At 39.8% G+C, this 22,131-nt stretch overlaps 1 protein-coding gene across 6 annotated transcripts in view; it reads left to right on the top strand.

Moving 5' to 3' along the window:
- Positions 1-21,476, top strand: part of SHROOM2 (shroom family member 2) — a 133,837-nt gene extending 112,361 nt beyond the window's left edge. For 5 of the 6 annotated variants that reach the window (XM_068920967.1, XM_068920949.1, XM_068920976.1 and 2 more), the window contains 5 exons: positions 2,262-3,020; positions 7,074-7,619; positions 8,707-8,887; positions 13,593-13,865; positions 18,587-21,476. In XM_068920967.1, coding sequence (XP_068777068.1) covers positions 2,262-3,020; positions 7,074-7,619; positions 8,707-8,887; positions 13,593-13,865; positions 18,587-18,853 — 2,026 coding nt within the window. In that variant the 3' untranslated portion in view covers positions 18,854-21,476. The remainder of the gene's footprint in view (positions 1-2,261; positions 3,021-7,073; positions 7,620-8,706; positions 8,888-13,592; positions 13,866-18,586) is intronic. The other variant, XM_068920958.1, reaches the window with a different exon arrangement.
- Positions 21,477-22,131: the final 655 nt, after the last annotated feature.

Genomic DNA, 22,131 nt, shown 5'->3' with positions numbered 1-22,131 from the left:
ACCTAAGTACAACTGTTATACTGTGTTATGTTATAACTTATGTGTGTGAAAATGAAGAGGAAGGCATGAAGAATTTTTTGGCAAGAGTTAGCTGGAAGGAAAGCGTGCTGTACATGGGTTATCTAGACAATGAAAAACTGTGATTAAAAATAGTATTTCATACTTAGGCCTGCAGTCTTCATTTGGTAAATATTTCCATTAAAATGAGTGGAGCGGTATACAGGCTGCTTACGTTGAACTTGCTGGGGAAAACCAGCTGACTCTAGTGAGGCCGCATAACCAAATCTGAATGGCATTGGCCAGACTTGGACCCTAGTCCTTCTGGTCTTAAATCATTTTTATTTAAGCAAGCTATTCTTGGTCTAATGTTAAAATGGGGGTCAATAAATACTGTTTTGAAAAATAGAATTGACTCTGAACATACAACCAACTGCTTTTCGTTTAGAGCAATGTTAAGAGAACTGAGTTTAAACAGTACTCAGCTACTGATTCATGTTAACTTGCAAATTTACCTATTAAAATGGAATTTTAAATTTTAGCACTTCACATGGCAGAGAGATTGTGTGTTTGACTGTTCAGAAACTTAATTGGGGAAAAAGTCATCTCCCTTGGGAAGTACAATGCTATTTTATTACTGACACGCAAAAATCAGTGTGAAGTATGATTATTAAGATCCTCATAGCTCTGGGAATTTGATGACAAATCTCCAGATTTTTTAGAACTTCTTTTTTCAATTGCTAACACAACATATATCCGTGGACTGAACAATTGCTAACACAACATATATCCATGGACTGAAAAATAATCACTTTGAATATATTTTGGGCATACAGATGTGAAAATAGAACCCACATTTAGTCAGTTGTCTGCCCAAAATACTTCATTTTAAACATTGTTTTTTAATGTAATTAAAACAATAATACGGCATGTAATTATGCAAAAAGCCTTTTTTTTTTTGAATTACAAGGCATTTAAACAGCCTATTACTTGTTTTACGTGCTTTTATCCCAAATTTAGTTTTCATACATTATTGATGTTAACCACGTACAGAAGTACTCTCAAAACTGGTGCAGTAAGGTTAATAACCTGTTTATGTTAAAAATCCTAGTTAACCTTACTTTAGAGCTATGCTGGAAAAGACCCTTTCACAGTCCCATTGAGACAAAACTCGCGCAATGCAAGGATTACTATTTCAAAATACAGAGACTAAAGCTGCCAGTAGCACAAATGGTATTAGTTCTCTGAAGGCTTTTGCTTTTTTGTTGCAGCTTCTTTTCTAAGCTCACAGTGTCTCTTCAGCCTTCTTTACACAGAGAGCAAACCTGCCTTATTTCAGGGCTCTGGAGGTACTTTTTTCTGTCTTCTCTTTCTATCCCAATTTTTCATAGGCCAAATCAACTATATTTCTTACAGCAAAGCAACAGCCTGGAGTTGCTTCCAGATATTGACTAAAGAAATAGGGTGTACCACTGAAATGAAAATGGAAACATTTATGTGTAAGATGAGGCCTTTCTGGCCATTACTTGTCATTTGTGGTGAGAGGACAAAAAAATTCAAGTTTAAAATAAGCCTGACTAGAAAATACTGTACTACTAAATTTTCTTTTCTTTGTTTCGAAGTTTTTCATTTTCCCATTTCTTAGCTTCAGCAAACTTGACCTTTTCCTTTGCACTCATTTCATTTTTAACCAATTATGCGTATCTAAAAAAATCACATCTCCAAATTCATGTTTAAAATTAATGATATTCAGTTTACATTTAAAATGAAATTGAAGTCTCAGTTTTGCACATACAAAAGAAACTTCTTTTCTGCACTTTGCTGATTCTGAAACTAAAATTGAATTAAATTTTAGTATATAATTCCTCTCCTCAAGACGGTTTTACTTTGTACCAAAATAGAAGAAAATACCAATATTTGCACATTTGGCTATGCCACATACATTAGTGCTTCATATTTTCTGTATGTTTAGATATGCCATGTACACAGCAGCGCCTCAGGTTAACTCAAGGTTGTGTCGCATCTTATGATTCTACATACCCTAATTTAGCCTGACATTATGCTTTGACTCATCACATTACATTAGGTACACGGTGTATGCGTATACATGAGAGAATGTTTCTGTGCTGTATAGTTACTGTAGACTGGAGGAGCTGATAGTAAATTTTTGATGTAATCTCAGTATTCAAGCTTCCTAGATCGTCTGTGGCCTCATATAGGAGGAAATAAAACAGCACCATACTAACGATGTGTTCTTTCTCTAGGCAAACTGATACAGGGACCCTGAGAGAAAACCCACGGGAAAAAAGGGATCAGCTGGACCAGAATTTAGGCAACAAGTGGAAAGCATCTGTCAGACCATTGAATGCAAGAGAGCCTACCATTTCTTCTCACGAAAGCCGGGGGAGATCTGGGACGCTGCCTAGTGATTACAGATACTCTCAGGAAAACGTGAATGAGAAAAGCAAGGATTGCATTTTGCCTCTTCTTGCATGTTCTGAGCCACAGACCTTGAATGAAGACCACTCCTGTCTGTCACAGGGCAAAGGAGAGGGAAATCATAGAATAGAGCCGACGCTGCTGAACAAGAAACGTGGACCTGCTCCTCAGAGGCCTCCACCACCTAAAAGAGATAAATATAAGCGACCAGATAATTCTGCACCATCACTCGGCAGCTCTTCCGAATCTTTGCTGGTAGCTCCCAGCCGGCCCCTTCCGTCCTGTTCCCCCAGCTCTGCCGAAGTATTAACCAGTCACTCCTCTCTCTCCCAGAGTCCCGCAGCTTTCGATGGAACACTGAAGAGTGCTAATCCACAGGATCTCCAGCAAACGTTATCCACAGAGAATGTTTGTCAGCACTTAGAAGAGAAAACGCACCTTAAGTCTGAGTCCTTATTATCTTCCAAGTATCGTTACCTTCAAAAACCAGGAATGGAAACATCAAGGTCCCCTTCTCCTCAGTTTGCACCGCAGAAGCTCACTGATAAACCTCCTGTGTCTGTGCAGGATGAGAACCCCGCCAGGTATTAGACATAACTCCTTTACTATTTTAATAGCCCTTTGTGCCCAGTTAGACCTTACTAAGATTGGTTGTTCTGTTTCTTTACTAAAAGTACATCCTTTGGGTTCATGAACCATAAACCTTTTCAGCATGTTCTGAAGAGACCTAAAGGGCAATAACTATACTGCAACAAAGATTTATGGGAAATTCTAGTTGATACCGTTAGAAGTCTTCAACTGGTCCGTGGTTCCTTTTAGTTGACTGATGCAGGATAACGAGGGATGCTGCTCAAGTGTGAGAGCTAGATAGTAGAAAATGAAAAGGATGGATTAAAATGGATTTTCTATTGCAAGTCTGGACTGAGTTAGAAGATTCCCCTTCTGTCATTGTTCTCCTTACCCCAGTCCGCGCACAGTATACAAATCAGAGTAGGGACAAAGCAGATACTGGAAAGGAAGCTGTTTCCATTGTGAGAACATCTGTTTCAAAAGCTCACACAGTAAGGCCTACTGCCAAGTTATGACTGTTTTCATGTTTCCTGTTATGATGAAGTTTGGTATTCCAAGTAGTCTGCTGAGGGCTCCGCAGAGCAATTTATGTTGAAATGGGCTGAAGATTCAGCAGGAGAACGTCAGCCCTTTCTCAGTCTAGATAAACTCAGAATTAGACGAACCGAATGAAGTTAATTGATTTCTGTCTCTGTCAGATGCTGCTAATGTCATAAAAGGTTATTCTCCCATAAGATGATAAACTGTTCCAGGAAGCTCAGGACTATTAGTTTTCATAAATCCTCTAGTGCTGCATTCATGGTTAAAGAATGAAAATAAAAGCTCCAAGCTGAATCAATGCAGAGGTTGCTTCTCTGAGCAAATGTAGCTGAAACTGCTTTTTTTTACCGTAGCATGAATGGTTGAATAGACTCAATCATGCTGTTTTCCCATGTGCCATTTGACATAGCAAGCATGTATCAGTTTTTTCTTTCTGGGCGTTTTCAGTGGCAGAAAAGTTCTTGACTTGTTTTTAACAACTATCTTGAAGTCAACGTCAATTCTTGTCTTATTTTTCCCTGGATGGGGAGCTGGAAGCCCTGACTTGAAGTTGAAAGTTTGGGGGCGGGGAGGGGTATGTAAATTTGACTTGTAAAATATGTCAAGTAGATTTGTGTTAATAGGTAATTAATTAGATTTGAATTGTTATTTATTACTGGCTTCTTGCATATGAGCTTTCAGACATGCTGATTTGCATGCTGTAGGCAGTTAATGTTTAATGTTGTCAACATGTAGCTGTTTACTCTTTTTTGAGAAATATATCTTGTTGATAAACTACGTAAGTGTTCAGGGTTCTCCTGCAACATTTTAGATAGAACAACGTAGTGTAGGGAAATACTAGTTATGTACAAAACCCAGCTATTTCTAGAAGGGAGGGTTGTTTGGCAATAATCAAGATGAAAATTGTATATTATTAGACGTACATCAGTAGATTTTCAGTAAATATATGCTCAGGTGAAGGATGAATGTTTTCAAAAGCATAGTAGCTCAAAGCTTCATAGTAGCCACAAGCAGAGTTGCTGCAAATTAAAACTTCATGCCACAGTCCACAGATGTAAAACCTTAGGAGATCACAGGGATGATAGTTGTTTAACTGGAATTTCTGAAGCACCTAGGACTATCTTTGCTCTGACCAAAATCAGGTGACTTGATGATGCCTTAAGTATCTGGAAAATCTCTTGCTAGTAGGAGAATAATGTACTCAGAGTCTCAAAATAGATGCCTGGCATTTTAGCTGGAGAATTGCCATTAGACAATTCCTTCTCTTCCAGTTCCCCCCCCCACACACACACTTAAATGTGTATCTTGTATTCCTCCAAATTCAAAAATGAGACACTGAGCCCCTGAATAGCCAGTACTTTTAAGCTTTTCCCAGAACACACAGACGTCAAAGGGCATTAACAAAACGTTGAGTTGTGGAGCCAGCATGCACGTGCCCTGAGCCATTAGGTTTCCTTGGTGTCATGGAGATAGGCGTTCAGGACTCGAAAGCAGGATTTTGTTAATAGCACAGTTGACTCCTGCTAGGAAACTCTGCTTCTCAGCGGGGTTGCGTGGCCCTGGCTCGGCGCCACGCTGATGTGGCTGCACCGCTTCTGCGAATGAGACTGCGCTTCATGCTGGGGCTTAGCTGGGCGAAGAAGTGGTTGCTCCACAGCCACAGGAGTAGTACTCACACCCCCAAACCCGGCATGATAGTCTTCTCAGTCTAGTTGAGTCAAAAAAAAGTATGGGCCGTATTTAAAATCTAACAAGTTGAAGGGGAAGAGGAAGAAAGAGCTTTTGAAGTGTTTCAGCTGAGAACATTTTGACAGAGTTGCATGAAGGGAGCGATTACACGTAGTTATGTCAGACGGTTGGGGGCAGAGACAGGCCTCTCTGCCCAGCTCAGCTGCCCCCAAAACAGAGCCCATGCTTGCAGGCCTGGGAGCTCAGGCCAAAAAGCAGACATGAGAGCAAACTCTTTAAAATGACAGTCCCACTGAAAACATCCTGACCTATAAGGAATGGTGGAGTAGGGGAGGAAGGGCATGAAAAGAAGGATTTCTTATTTAAGGACGCATTCTTTCAGCCTTGTCAGAATATTAATAATAAATGATAGGCTCTATCTGCGTTGCTATCACTGCTGGATAGCACAGGCTTATCCAAACAAGTGTGAAGCTCACTGGAGTTGTTTGGAATTCAGCACGGGCTGGAAAAGCTGCCCCAAAAGCTGGCTCAGGACTCAAGCGGGCCAAAGAATTCCCCACAAAGCACTTGAGAGAGGGAGGAAAGTAAACATCTATTTGGAGGCAGTATATTCAGAAGCAAATACACCTTTACGATACAAGATACAGCTGAAAGAGGTCATGTCTAATAGATTTTCTTTTCACTAAGAAAGCTCAGTAAAGTATAAGTTTAAGTAAGTGACACACCCAAACTTATAGGAAAAGAGTCCTAGTATGTCTTAGTCACTTATCTGAAAGGCGGCAAGCAAGCGAGCCAGATGAAACCAGATATCTTAGCAGTAGGCAACGTTCCTTTGCTGGCAGTAGACCTTCCAAACCCACATTATGACAATAATTTTAAACTTTCTGCAAACTCAAACCCACCAAACTAGGCTTCAGTTTCTTGTATGGGTGACATACAGTGAAGATGTTTTAGTACTGTTACTTAACATGTTATTGTCCAATTTAAAATCTAAGTTAGCTGCTTCTTTGAATAGCTTTCCTTACTGAAGTCCAAGGTGACCTTTTGCGTTATTCAGCAGGCAATTCCTGCTACAAGCTTCCCAGAACAAAAATATGCAGAATTGTGTATGTTATCCTTTTTGGTAGTTGGTTTTTTTTCCCCTCCTTTAACTAGAAAACCAGGACACTACAGTGGAATCTGTTTGTTAAGCTCCTCGATCTTGTGTGAAATTTTACAAACACAGATTTTTTTTTAATTATGTAGTTGTGTTCTGAATGTTCTCCAGGTTTTCCACGTATGATAACCTGTTATTCTTGCAGTTCAGCATAGTCCTAGCCTGCACAATGTTTCTATCTGGTCTGTTGTCTCTTCTCTTGGAAGAACTAGAAATTGATGTTAGGGCATCAAAAACTACACGGGCAGCTAAACGGCCTGTCAGGCCAGAAGATGAGGCTGTTGCTGGATCCACGTGAGACAACAGTGTTGAGCTAGAGGCATATTTCCTTTGTGTGTGACAGCAAAGGGATAAGAGGCGGTTTAACAACACCATCTCAAAACTGGCATCTGGTTGCTGAGTTTAGACTCGTGTTCATGAAACAAAATAGAAGTCCTGTTGAGTGAGTACAGTGCAAGACTGATGTTAGTATTACTTACAAATGAACTAACACTATTGAAAATGGGTGGCCAGAAAAGAAAAAAATGCGGATTACGGGCTTGAGATATGATAGAAGGACTAGCCTATTACATAGATCATTTATCTTGGTGGGAGGAGGAAAGGACTTCCCCTCTGATTTGTGGATCAGAATTGAGATGTAAAGTTCTTACACTTCTAAAAATGAATTGTCCTCATTTTCCAGAATTGAAAGAGTTATAGACAACAATACTACAGTGAAAATGGTTCCCATCAAGATAGTTCATTCTGAGAGCAGTGCAGAGAAGGAGAGTCGGCAAAGTCTTGTAAGTACCATGGAGCCTCCAGCTTTACCCAGCGGTTTGGAAAAGGACCAGATTAAAACACTCAGCACTTCCGAGCAATCCTATTCACGATTCTGTGCTTACACCAGGCAAGGTGTAGAGCCAGAAACCAGAACCAAACCGGCTGACCCTCAACCGACTGAAGAACCTGGGAACAACTTGAAGGACAGCAGTGCTGCAGCCCCAGCAGTCAGCTATGTAAAGGCCAAAGAGAAGACCTTTGAAGACTGGAAATCAGAGGAACTAGCCAGAGAGATTGTGGGAAGAGATAAATCTCTAGCAGACATACTAGATCCTAACATGAAAATAAAAACAACAATGGACCTGATGGTTGGAATCTTCCCCAAAGATGAGCACCTCTTAGAAGAAGCTCAGCAGCGCAGGAAGCTCCTGCCAAAGGTTCCCTCTCCAAAAATTTCAGAGGAGAAGTGAGTATTGTTTTCCATGGGCAGCGTTTCCTTACAAGTTGCTTTCCGAAGTGTGTCGGGTTTCCAAGGGGGCTTCAGATGAGGATCTTCCTACTGTTTAGGTTTGGGACTTTTCTAAGGCTTTTCCCTTAGAATAGCAATCACTAGTAATGCCACTGATGATGTCAGTGAAAGAACAGTGTTTATAATATAAAAAGTTCCCTGAGGCATGGATGAAAACGATTTGTGTGAGAGCTTGAGGAATAGTTCATTTCTCCCATTTCATAGGAATTAGATATTTAACCAAGCTTATCCAGTCTAGTAGCTGGATAGAGAAGGAGCAATATTTTAGCGTTTATAGGGTTATGGAAATGTAGAAAGACAATCTGAAGTGGGCATGAGGCATTTCCTGCTGCTGAATGAGAATAAAGAGAAGATTTAAAATCCAGTGAAACGATGTTGATGTTGTATGGGTCTTTTTGTTTTCTTGATATGAGCATCAGTTAAGTTACTGAATCAATTAAGTTAAGGAATCAAGAAGTTCGTGTGTAATTCCATATCCAAAAAGACAATTACTTTGTAGTATCCCACATTTAGCAGTCTAAAAGGATACTTCCTTCATTCGTAGGGGCAGGAGTTTCTACCTGTTCTCAATGGTAATGACACTGAGATCTTTGCACTGCTTAGTAAAATGGAATTTCACATTTTGTTTCCAGCTATTTTACTTGTGTTTCTCTTACTGTAACAGTGAAAGCTTTTCTCCACTGTTTCAGTTTTAGCTTTTAGTGACGTATGCTGAAATCACACAGATTTTCTTCACAACTAGTGTTTGCCTATCCTATAGAAGTCTTCTGAAGTCTGCTTGTCCTCCTTTGACCTGTAGCCTTGTTCCTTCCGATTGCCCTTGTAGATAATCAGCTTTTGTGACTGCCAGTATGGCCATGTCCTGTTTTCCCCCAGACATTTGGCCATGTGCTGTTCCCATAGGTAACTGCTTTCTCTTGAACCCCTTGTTTACTTGGCAAAATGATAACTCTAAAAGGTTCGTTCTTTCTTTTCAGTGATGAGGATGTAAAGACAGTTAACAAAAGTTTTGACTCTTTACCAGGAAAGAGGAGCAGAGTGTGCCATCTGCTATCTCCCTGACAAGCAATTCCACTTACTACAGCACATCTGCACCGAAGGCAGAATTACTAATTAAAATGAAGGACATGCAGGAACAGCAACAACAGCAGCAAAGTGAAGACGATTCTGAAGATGAGCTGGATCATGACTTGTCAGAAAAGAAGGTAACAGACGTTTCCAAATGCGTAACGGGATTCTCTAAGTGGCATGCTTTTTGTTAGCTGTGAATTTGCTAGCAAAGGATCCCTAATTAAAAGGCCTCCTCGATGCCCAGGATCACTTAGAAGATCAACTTGGGTGTGGGTTTTGGAGGGAGGGTTGGATTTTGGTTGTTTTTGGTTGCGTTTTTCTGAGTGTCAAGCTGTGTATTTAGGAACTTCATTTTAGATGCTTTTTGCAGCTTGACACATTTTAGGGAAGGGGCAAAGGGCAGGGAGTTGTTTTTGGTTTTTATTTCCAAATAATATTTGTGACCTGAGAACCTGTAGTGTATTTCTCTCACTGACTATGTAAAAAGAATTGCTAGTGCTCATGTATCCTGCCCTTAACAGATGGCATTTTTAGTTGCTTCATATTTTTGAAATTTAGGTCATGGATTTGCATTTGTGGTGATGGGGATTCCCTATCTTTTTTTTATAGTTCGTCTGCTTTCTTGGGCAACAAACTACTTTGCTCTCTACTTCTCCTACCTCCCAAAGTAATAAAAGCAATAGTGATGGGAGCTAGCTAATCAGCTGGGTGAACACAGTGCAAGTTATTAATCAGGAGGGAGGCAGTCGTCTTGACTTCTGTTCATCCCCACCCTTACCACCACCCTTTGGTGCTTTATTTATGATCTAAGGTCGTCATAATACCCCGGGACTGAAATGATAATAGATGATAATGATATTTCTGTGATTTGAGAAAGCATTGGCCTACATTAAGATCATCAAATTCATCTCATTAGTAATTTGGAACAAGATATTTTAATCAAAGTTCCCAGTACTAATAAACTGAAGGAAGTGGTCTTTTGTTCAATTAAAGTGATGTAGTTTAACTGTTCACTGAAGCGAGTAACGCAGTGGTGAGCAAATCTTTTCCATTAATGTCAACTCTCTGCTTAACAATCAACCCCCAGTGAGATCCTGTCCCGCAGAAATGCTTTTTATTTGGTTATTAGGAATATATTTAGTCTTAAGGATGAGAGATTCCATAAGAAATTCCCACTGGTGTTTTGAACACAGGAGTGGATACCAATGAATTTGAGGAGGCTGTAGTGTTTTCTGTTCCTTCTTTTTTTCTTTTTAATTCCCTCTCCCCCTCCTCCACTCGCCATCTTGCACAGTGCATGCTCTGCCAGTGACACGACATGACATGGTTGCAGCTGAAGAGCTTGCCTTACCCGCTAGCCAGAGAGCTGTTGCATCTGACAGCTGTACTATTTAGACAAAGTAAGGATTTCATTACATTTGAAATCATTTGTTTTTGTCTGATTCCACGTATGAGAGAATCACATTCATCCTTTTTTCTAGAATTAGTTTCCATTTCGTGATAGAGATGATGGTGGGGGGGGGGGGGTAGTTTAAACTTTTCTTCGTTGCCTAACAAAATAAACACAAACACTAAAGCCAAAATGCCATTTATTTGTATTGGGGTCTGTAAACAGGAAAAGCAGATTCCCCTTTACATACTCTTTCTCCTTCCCATCATTCTCCCACTCCACCACTAACCATATAAAATGAGAAATATTTCATGAAGAGCTTTTAGCAGAGCTTTCTCATCCTCTCTAGATTTACAGTCATAGCTAGGTACACATATTGCTGCTTACTTCTCTGCCTGTTCCTCCCCATGCAGTAGAATGAGAGCCCTCAGTTCAGTGGGCTTTCACCTTAGATCTTGTCAGAAAATGTATATAACTGGCAGTAAGTGGGTCAAAGCATCTTATAAAGCAACCAGGATATATGACTTGACCCAACTTCACATATTTGGCAGCAGTTTAAGAGAGAATTGTTAAGGGCCTGAACACTTCAATAGTACAGTTTGTCTTCATTTATTTTAGAAGAGACATATACCCAGAACCTGTTCCTTGATTCCTAGAAATCAGTTAGTTCTGTTATGAGATATCTTAATGTCAGTCCTCTGTGGAATGATTGTAATACTTGTGTTTCTAGGCTTTGCAAACCAGAAATGTGTGGTGCTTTTTTTTTTTTCTTTTAGCAGCTATAAAGTGATGACATGCATTTGAAATAAGTATAGGAATTTCATGTAGAAGCATTTCAGAAAATCCTTTTTAAATTATTTGAGACAACCTATGTATTCCCAGTGGGAGGGGAATGTGTGTGTCTTATGTATTGAGTTTAAAGTAGGTTTACCATAATTATAAAATAGCTGGATTTATGCAGATGTTGAAGACACTACAAAAATGTTTTTAGTCGTAAGGAAAACCCATGTGTGGCTGAGTAGGAAGGGTGATCTTTGCCGTTAGGAGAGTGTCAACAACTCCTGCAGAATCTAAATATTCACTGAAAAAGAGTTTCTCCCCTTCTCAGGCCAGAGCCGAATGTGAAATGGAGCAGTGAACTGGGAGCAGAGTAACCTGTGTAAAGCACGCTAAGCAGCACCTGAGTAATCCACCTCGGCAGCACTCTGTGCTATGCTCGTTTCTGTGTTGGTAGTCAGATCAGCGAGTGTTACTGGGAAAAGATCAGGTTTTATTATTGTCTTGTTTACTGGAACAGAATTCACAGCTGTAAATTATTCACCTACCAGTTTCAAGATGTAAATTGATCAAAGCCGATCTTCTGGCTCCATAGATCTTGAACACAGTACAGGTTTTCTGCTGGTTAGCAAAACTATGCAGTGAGCTGCCAGTTGCTGCATCCAAAGGCTGTTTCATCTGGGTCGGAAGCAGTCAGTGATCATGATCCAATTCTTAATGGCTATGACAATCTTAAAGAATGGCAAGTACTTCTGGCCCTCTCACCTTTAAAAGTGGTCCTTTAAAGGCTGGCCTCAGCTACTTGAAGGCATCTAAGCAGGGTGCTACTGGGAAGACTGCTCTCTTTTTTAAAAACTTTTCTGCAGGTAAAAACAAGATAGCTGATCTGGACTGTTAGTCCAGATTGGTAAATCCTGAACATCGGGTTTGAGGTTTTTTGTTTGTTTGTTTGTTTTTTAGAAAGTCACAGCACAGCTGCAGAAGTGAAAAACTCAAGATAATAGCATGGAGCACAACTCTATTCAGTTGTGCATCAGATGGTGAAGCAGTAGTGTTGTTAAATGTGCATGTCATCTAAGGGAAATAAGAGTGTAGCACTGTGACCTACATAATCCAAATCAAACTGCATTTGTATTGAGAGAGGGGAAAATAAATCAAATCCTGCGGATTAATCAGTCAGTAAAGCAGGCATCTGTAAAACTGCTTACTATCTTAATCTTTTGGACACCCAGACTAACAGATAACTTGAATCCAGATTAACCTGGCCCAAGTATATTAAATCAAAAAGAAGAGAACCGGCCCAGATGATCCATGTGTTTGAATTTCTACCTTCAAAAAGGCTGTTAAATTTTCAGGGTATAGTTGTTTTCTGTTAAAATGGCAGACTTTTCTTTGTTCCCAAAATAAATGGCAATGACTGTACAGTAGCATCTGAAAGCAGGATTACGAATCAGTAAACTTCTCAGTAATCATGGAGGCAGATGTGGATTTGGAAGGCACAGTTCCCAAAGAAGGTGATGAGTAAATTTTTTTCAAAAAAATTTGAGGGGTACTGTGAAATAATGACTGCTTTATACTATGCCATTTTTATTTAGAAATTGCATTAGCAAATGTATGTTTAGAGAACACTTTGGGATTTTGTCTTACCTGAAACTAGCTAAATGCAGCTGAACTAGCTGCATTTCAATTATGCATTTTTAGGGTGTGATTCATCCTATCTAAGGGTAGGTGGCTACCTGAAAAAAATTCCATCCTTTGTGCACAAGCAAAACTTGGTGACATGGCCTTAATTGACACGGCCCTCTGGCCCAAATGTAGGGAGGTAGCAGAGCAGAGCTGGTGGAGCAGAAGGCATTGAGAAGATTTGCGTTCTAGGTCTGCCTCTGCTGGTGACTCACCTGAAATGCTTTTTCTAGGCCAGGGTATGTACGTACAAGGCAATGGGGGATTATAGCGGAGGCAAGCTGACAAGCTACAAATGAAGTGGTATATTTGCCTGGCATGGGACAGCGCCACGCAAAGATGCTCCTTTGTCAGAGCTACCTTGCACAGTTTTCCACAGGGCTGCTCTGTACACTATCAATTTAATTTCCCATTCAGCGCCACGGTTTCTGATTTCCTTACAGAAATGTTAAAAGGCAATATTCACTCTTCAGATTTCCTGAGAGTGGAAGGACTACTACTGGGGGATGTTACTATCATACAGAAAGGAAGAAAACACTGAATAGTGCCCTAGTTTTAACTGTGGTATGTGGAAAATACAGGATTATTTTCCCGGTACTGTTTATCTTCCTAAAGTGTTGCTATTCAGAAAGGTAGTGTGGACATGATATTCAGAGAAAAAAGGATGCACAGTACTTTGTGCTGCTCCATAGCAGGCTTTGAAGCAGTTCAAAGTAGAAGCAGTAATGGCCATGAAAAAAAGAAGTCCTTCATCTTTTGCCACAAAGGTGAATTGCTCAAATATAGGTCTCTCAAGCTGAGCGTTGTAGACCTACGTCCTGAATCTTTGAATCCAGCAATATTATAGGTACCATAGACATATATTTAGGTGTACATTTATTTGTAATGCGAGTTTTCAAAGCCACATGAGAATTTCAGCATGACTTTCAGAGCAGAAGTGGGAAAAATGCAGAAGTGCTATAAATTCTTATCCCCTTTATTTTCCACAGCAAGAACTCATTGACAGCATCAGTAGGAAGCTGCAGGTGCTGAGGGAAGCACGGGAGACACTTCTGGAAGACATCCAAGCAAACAACATACTGGGGGAGGAGGTAGAGGCCATTGTGAAAGAAGTTTGCAAAACAAATGAGTTCGACAAATTCAAGATGTTTATCGGGGACCTGGACAAAGTGGTCAACCTCCTGCTGTCACTATCAGGTCGTCTGGCCCGGGTGGAAAATGCCCTTAATAACTTGGATGAAAATACCTCTCCTGAAGAACGGGTGAGAAAGTCCAATAGTAATATCACTGCATTTAGTGAATTGTGGGGGGAGGAGGGGCATGTTGTTTGCTTGGTTTTGTTTATTTAAAATCCAGAGTTCAAGATAGGGGAACGTGAAGGAATAAATCACGTAAGACTGGTTTTTTTACATTTCTTAAAACTTTCTTCTTTGCATTGAAATTCTTCAACTACGAGTGGGTTGGTCAGAAAAAGTAGCATTTTTGGGGTACAATAGTTGTTGGAGATGGAAAAAATTGGAGAGCATAGGCTTCCTGAGGAAAGATTGAAAAAAGTTGGGAGCTACTGATACGAGCATAGCAAAGGAGGCAAACAAAATATTACTCTGTGTAAACAATTCAAAAAATGGGAAGAGGAACAGGCAGGAGTGTCACTTTGTGCTGTAATGCAGAAAGTTTATAGATTTCTTTATACTCGGCAAGGATCTTGCTTATTACCCATTAAAAATATGTACAGATATGACAAAATAGTTGCTACATTTGCATATGATGCAAATGCATTACAGCTTCCTGTACAAAGCCTAGCAAGAAATAAGAGCAAGAACTGACAGAAGGACAAGGACACTTAAAAAAAAGTGGTGGGTTGGTTGGTTTGTTTGTTTGTTTGTTTTTAAGCAGGAAACATCCTTGTTATCTTCCAACCAGAACAGCCTGGAAATGATGTAGAGGAATCCCAGGAGATGTGGAATTTAAGGAGTGCTCTAGATACTTCTACCCATTGGACCCAACAGACGCTGGCAGCACTTTGTTTAGTTTCAGATTGCAGCAAGTCTTAGCTGGAAAGCAGATAGTGAATGATACAGTTATGCACCATAGGAGAATTGTGGATATGTAGAAAATGTAAAGGTTTAAAAACGGGGCAGGGGATGTATGTCTTGTGAGTTTAGCTTCTACAGTTAAATGGATGCTAAGTGTGATTTTTGGCTTGCTGTTGAGGAGTGAAATGCCAGAAGTCCACCTAAGCATTGTAACAGAATTCGAACCATGAGCAGTGAATTTGTGTTTTTTCCCCTCATAGGCTCCATGATTTCGTCTATAAGAATCCTTAAGTGCTGAGGTGCTTAGAAGCTGGGTTTTTTGCTGCTTGGCTCTAGCTGCTGCCAAACATATTTATGTAATGGCAAAGGGAAGGTATTTGACAGCTTAGGGCAGATCAAAGCTTTTGAAACTTAGAACTTAATTCTCTTTTAGACCTGTGTTTCTCTCTGCGTTTTAAATATGGTTGTAGTTGCCTAAGGGGCTCAAAGATGGGAGTGTGAGCAGGGGAAAGAGCTACCAGCAGGTGCTAGGATAACATAGGAGACAGCTTAAGAGCCACGTTAAAAACAGCTTATGCAGCTAGGTGTGGAAAAGGAAGAAGGTGAGTATTTGGTATCGTAAAGGCAGTTAGAAATTGTCTGCATGCTCTACTAGAACCTTTTTAAATTTAAACTGACGTAAGTCCAAACGCCTAACAAACTCTAATGCCCTTTCATGTTCTTATGTACTGGCACCATAGTTTTGCCATAGTAACATTAGAAGAAAGTTTGCCTAAAAGTGTTGGTCAGAGATGCTTCTCAGGTGGATCAAGAACCCAAGCAGATTGACTATAAATAGAACGTACGTAGGGTTACATGTGCATATCTTTGAACTTAAAGTGGTGCATGTGGCTTTTGTGATTGTCCTTTGGGATTTTGTAGATCAGATGAAGGTATTTGCGTTAGTGAACAAAATATAGGGAAGTTTCCTTCCACCTCTGATTACCACATCCCTAATGTTCACAGATTATTTTGAAGCTGATGCTGTCTAATGTGCGTTACTCTCGTAGTCTTAAACCTTCTAGGAAACACCAAGAGCTTGGCAGACTTTCTGAAAAAAGAGTCTGGCAGCAAAGAAGTGATTACTGCTGAATTAATATTCTGACTATCAGATGCTCTGTCATTGGTCTCTTTTGCCACAAGGAGCAATAACAAGTGTTTTGACTTTTTGTTGCTGAAAGGGAGCTAATCTGAAATAGCTACCAGACACTTTCCTTCCACACAATGAGACCAGTGTCTTCCCATTACCTTCGTTATCAATCAAAGCCAGAATATGTTCAGATCCCCCAAAGTGCTGAGCCAGCTGTCCACAGATTAAATGCGGTGCCTGGACCCCCCAGGTCTGTTATTGCAAGACTAGGGGTAAGTGCCAATGCTGCCTTTATGTAGGAGTTGAGGAGTTGGATGCTGGGAAGTCAGATATATGGAGGGAGTCCCTCTTCATATGGCTGTGGTTCAAAATGTCAAACAGTTATTGAGGAAAAACTCTCCTTTGGATGAGTCAAAGATTGTTCCATCAGAGCACTGTAGGGTAGCCTGTGTTTGGCAGGTGCTTCCAGAGCGGGACGAGGGAGAAACACTTTTCTGGATTCCTCACTTTCGTTAGTTGAAATCTGAGGATAGCAGCCTTTAAACCATCTGACAGTATGGTATGTGCAAGCTTAAGGGCCTGGTGAACCATTTACCCATTGCTCAAAAAATCTCCTCAGGAATGCTATCTTGAGCCTGCCGTGGAGTGTCCTTCAAAACAAGTTCTCCTATGTCAGTCATCTGTGACAGAAGGAAAAGCAAGTTCAAGAGGATCCCCTTAGCCTTCTGCCTGTCTATATCCTACTTCTCTAAGATACTCCCTAAGCCTCCGCAAGGGTACTGATACTAAGGTTTCAAGCAGAGTTCAGGCAGAAAGTGGTGTTTGCTTTCCTTAAACTGTCCAGGCACTCATGTTCGTCTTAAAGTCATGCTGTAGGCATGCTAAGAAGAAACTATACAACTCAAGTCTGGAATCGTTAAAAAGAACTAAACATTTGATTGTCCTTGTGTCTGTGGAAAAATCATAGAAAATTGATTGAAAGATACGGCTATTTCATCCCAAAGATTAGCTGGATAACGTAGGCAAGTGTGGTACTAGCTGGTTGATACATGCCCCCTTGTGTTCATCAGATTTGTTCTCTCTAAATACTTCTTCCACTTCTCAGTATACACAGATACGTGCAAGCTGCAAAGCTGTTCTGCAGAGCAGTCTAGCCATGCCTATTAGTTTGGGCTTGGCTGCTAGTCCCACTGGTGAATTTAGGAGAGAGATACTCTCATCTCTTTGTAGCAGATAGCTCTGCTTGTGCGTTACTTGCAGTGGGATTTTTATTAGCATGCACTCAAAGGACAGCTGAAATTTGGTGTTTCTAGTGATGTGTGATTCCTATGTGTTGTCTTCCATGACTGCAGACCTGAGTTAATCTAGGCTGTATATTTTATGTAAATCTAGAGGGAAAGTATTTCACTCTCCAGGCCTTGTGTTATCTACCGAAAAAGAGGCAACATGGGATACATGTGCTGCTATGATAGATGTGCATCTCCCTTTGTCTCATATCTTGAAGAGCTGCAGTTTCTGTAGTCTACAGAACCGTTTTTTCTGTAAATCTTTTAGTCTTATTGTAACGTGTGATTTTTAAAATGTAAAATATAAATGAAACAGCAAGTTTACTTGAACAGCTTCACAAGAACAGACAGTAGCTTGTTTGAAGACAAAGGTTCTCAGAAGAGAATTCATCTACGAAATAAAGGTAAAGATTATGGAGTAGCACACCTTAGGCATTGTCTGATGAAATTTAGAAGTCTGTGCTGGAGTTTTTAACACCAGAGTAGGTCAGCCATACTCATTTTCACTGGAAGAAGGCAATCACTTCTAGGGAGACAGCTGAAGTTGGTCACATTAATAGTGATCATGTTTCTTTCCATATACTGTTAAAGAAGTATAGCTGAGTGACTCAGGTGTGGCTTTCTGCTGTATAGACAGGGGAAGTTGGGTGAGATGAACCTCGCCCTTTTGGCTTTTACCTATGTGTGAATGAGATGTAAAACTCCTGTCCTCTGTCTTATTCCTTTTGTGTGATTCTCCGTTCAGCCTCCCTTTTTCCTCTTTTCTCTCTCACTCGTGCATTAGTTTTCAAATGGCAGGAACTTTTATCGGGCCAGAACATGATTTACAGCAAAGCAGACTTCTGTGACCCACCAGTGTCTCAGACAAATACCTTTCTCTGTCGTACCTGAGAGACAGTGATTACTGTCAAGGAAAAAGGTAGAAATATTATTGCCTTTTTGGGAAGATGGAACTACTTGTTTTTTTTCTTTCCTCCCGTTGCCTTACGCAAGCCCCTCACTCTTGCCCCTTTCTTAAGACCACGTGACTGCACATCTCACTTCAGAAGCCAAGCAGATCACAGCAGAACTGCAAAATACCACAGTGCCATGAGCTGCAGAAGGAGAAATTGCTTCGTTATTTGGGATGTTGCTGTGTTCTCCAGTTGTAGCCATTTGAGTGTGAAGGTTTGGTACTGCATATTGAAGATGAGACATAGATCAGTTGAATGTTGTTTCAGAGAATTTGATTGTTTCCCCAAGGCAGCTGTATTTTTTTTAAATACTTCCTAAACTTTAAAATAAAAAAGTATTATTTGAAGATCTTGCTGCTGAGGCCACTAGAAATGATTGCTCCATCTTTCATTGACTGAATTTTTATTCCTGTTATTGTTAGAATTCATTTTAAGGAGCAATCTTACTCCACTTCTCTGTGTATTCAGGAAAATCTTTGTCCTTGCAGACAGAACAGACTTCAAACTTAAACCCTAAAGTTATTGTCCTAACCTGGTGAACCCAATGGATTTTTTAACTGTTTTTCCTTTTCTCCTAAGCGGACATTGGTAGAGAAGCAGAAGCTGCTGACACAACAACACGAAGATGCAAAAGAGCTGAAGGAAAACCTGGATCGTCGGGAGCGCATCGTCTTCGACATTTTGGCAAATTACCTGAGTGAGGAGAACTTAGCAGACTATGAGCACTTTGTAAAAATGAAGTCAGCCCTCATCATTGAGCAGCGAGAGCTTGAGGACAAGATCAAGCTGGGGGAGGAGCAACTCAAGTGTCTGACTGATAGCCTCCAACCTGAACGGCCCAAATAAGGGGACTGAGTTTGACCAAGGACATGAAAAGTGGGAAGGAAGGAAGGGATGGGGGGGTTTCCAAGTATACAAATTAGTATCTTGGCTTATCTTGAGTGTCCAGTAGAGAAGCAAGCGTACCAGAGAAAAATAGCTCTCAACAGCAATAATGCTCTCTTTCTTTCATTTTTGGGATGATGTATTTAATTTTTTAGAACATGTTTTTATTGCTGGATTCTACAGCCATTCCTCATTGCTTAACTTACAGAAAGCTCCACAGAAGAGGCTAGACTCTTAGCCTTTCTGCTCACTAAATTGAAAGTCTGTGGCAGCGGTGCATGCAAACAGCAATGTTTTTTAGAATAGGATGTATACTTTCTTTATATTCAGATGTTGTACAGACTGTTGGGAATCCCAACAGCAAATTATGAATGCACACAAATTCAGAAGCGCTAAATGCAGTGGCTTTTTATTGTTTTTTTTTTTTTTAAGACACATCAAATAGGGGAACTGTGCGTCTTATAGCTAATACATTCAGATTGCTGAAATGTAGTGTCACTCTGATCCTGTGGCATCAGACACTTTTTTGTAATGTTGTATATAAGATAGTACTTTCCCCTTGCAGAAAACAGCTTTTAAATCAGTCTCAGTTAAACACTCGTTAAACCAACTTGCAAATCACCTAATGTCTACATTGCTGAAGATTTAAAAAAAAAAAAGAGAGAGAGAGAGGGAGATAGTTGTAGGCCCTCCTATTGTAATACAAGTGATTTTTCTTACCAAGTTGTACATGGTTTAAGAAACGGGCTGGAAGTACTGTGCTGATTTTATTCAAAACATTTCTCATCTAAGTTATTTGGAAAACTCATTTGCTCTTTCTTTTGCGTGTTGTGTATGTTTTCATTCTCCCTCCAAAAAACGGCTACATTTTATAAAAATAAATGTCAACTAAGGACAGTGCTTGTATTTCACTTCTGATTGCTTAACATTTTACTGGTTTTATATAGATAGTTAAATTATGTTGAATTTGTCCCACATAATGCTATTCCTTTTATCTGCTTTCTCAGACCACCAAATGCAATATAAACAGTTTTGCCCGTGTAAATACTGTGCATTACTCTGAGCAAGTCTGCTTTGTAACTGTGAACGTACGTGGCTTGGGATTTTTTGTTTTTTGGGGTTTTTTTTCATCACACAATGATAAAGGACAGGAAGCTATTTCTCAGTATCAGATTACTAATTGTGTTCTAGTAATATGGCCATTGAATAGAAAGATAATTTCCAGCACCACTAAAAAGGGGTGCTAATGCATGTCTTAGCACAGTGATAGGTTAAGCTGGCTTGCTCCGATATCTACAGAGAAGTTCTGTAGTGTCTAAATGTCATCTTCTATGTTAAGATAAAGTGTTACGGTCAAAGGGAAATCTTGGATGGCTTTGTGTATAGGCCATTTACATTGTGGTAAAGACCATTTATCTCTCCTTTAACTAAACAGACAGATTGCCTAACAGGAAACCACTTTTGAGGCTGATGTGAATGCCAGTCTATAACTGAACAGGCTGAAAATACAAGTAATTAGATGTTAAAAGGAGAGAGAGAGAAGAATTCTTTATGCTATCGCTGTAATGGCAGCACTCACAAAAGGTTTTCTGTTCTTCTTATATGAATCATCTCTTCTGAGGGAAGGGAACCAGCGAGACACTGATCAATGAATTCCTTGCAAGCTGGGGAGTTGTGCAAAAATCCTTTGGAACCAGTTCCCTTACAGACAGGTGCAAGAGTTAAAAGGACTGATTTCCCCTGCTATAGTGCACTAATTTGTATACCTGGACCAAATCTTTACTGAAATTATGCTGATGTATATCAGTTGAGGTCAACTGGAGCTACCATTTTACAGGAGCTGTAGCTGACCTTAGTTTCTTCCTCCTGGTTCCAAAATTTAGGCATCTGGCATCTCACAATTATTTGCTGCTATGTTCCTACGACAGAGGATCCCTTTCGTCCTTAGACTCATCCCTTAAGCATAACAGACCCAAAACTAAGTAACTCCCGAATACATTATGCTTGTCTTTAGCTGGAGAAGAGAGTGCATTGTTTTATCTGTGGCATTTTACAAATTTTACATATTGTGATAACTCTGAAATGTGTATGTGAAATGTGAATAATAATATAATTGCAATGTGTTTGTATACAGTGCTTTGATTTAGATGTTTCTGATAAAAGATAGCAATATTGCAAATGCTATATATATATTATCCTTTTCATAGAACAGTTGCGTAGTCACCATTTTCTCCTTTCCTTTTTTAAAACTGCTGAGAATCTCTCATCCTGGGAACCTGAAGATGGTTGCCTCCCAATGTTATATGTAAATCTGTAAATAGCTACACAGTTGCTTTTTGAAAATATCTGGTGCTAATGTTTTGCCTTTGGCATCTTTGGGGATGGCTGTTTCTTCACCTTATGTTGTTCTCAATTTTAGATCTCTTTGTATAGTGAAAGATTTCCACTATGTTTCTCCACTTGTTTGGATTCTGCAGCCCAGAGTGAAAATGTGTACAGTTATCCTGCTTGACACTTAACACCTACCTACTGATAAATGGTATTGCTTGACTTTGAGAAAATAAACTGTATATTTCAATGTACAGAGCTAGTTTTTGTGTGGAGTTGTAAATGTCAAAACCTGCTGTTATACTGTGCAATGTTAGCTGTCCTGTGGTGCATAATTAGAGTGCTTATAGCTTTTAAGCCAAGCCAGTTCTCTGGTGAAGGAGACGGCTTACTTTTCACAGATTATTTAATACGTAGATGGACTGATTGTCGTCAAGTCCACAGTGTAAGTAGCAGAAATGTATTAATGTCTACTCTTTTTTTTTTTTTTTTTTTTTTAAAAAGAAGTGTGTAGTTATGAGAGGGCAGGAAGGAAGAAGTGTTAGGAGGTGGATACAATTGTCAATCTGTTTGGTGACCTATGAAGAGTATATCAGGGAAGGAGTTACAATTTTTCTGCTTGGATAACTATGCTCTTCTGGCTTCCTGTTTGTCCTGTGTTTAGAATGATACTTCCTATGGAAATACTTTAAGCCAGGGCTTCTCGAGTGTTTTTCGAAACAGCAGATCACTGTGAACTGTTCATTTCTAACAGACTTCCATAGAAACACTTGAATTTCAACTTAATGAAGGTTCTCAGATTTACTCTAGAATCTTTTACTGTATCAGGAAATACTGTCAAACATACACAAATTTGTAGTAGATGTGACCTCAGGTAACCTATGGTGGCTCGATAAATCATATTGGAAATC

This window comes from Struthio camelus, chromosome 1, assembly GCF_040807025.1.
Source record: "Struthio camelus isolate bStrCam1 chromosome 1, bStrCam1.hap1, whole genome shotgun sequence".
In the NCBI taxonomy this organism is placed as follows: Eukaryota; Metazoa; Chordata; class Aves; order Struthioniformes; family Struthionidae; genus Struthio; species Struthio camelus.
This window is presented reverse-complemented; position numbering and strand designations above follow the sequence as displayed.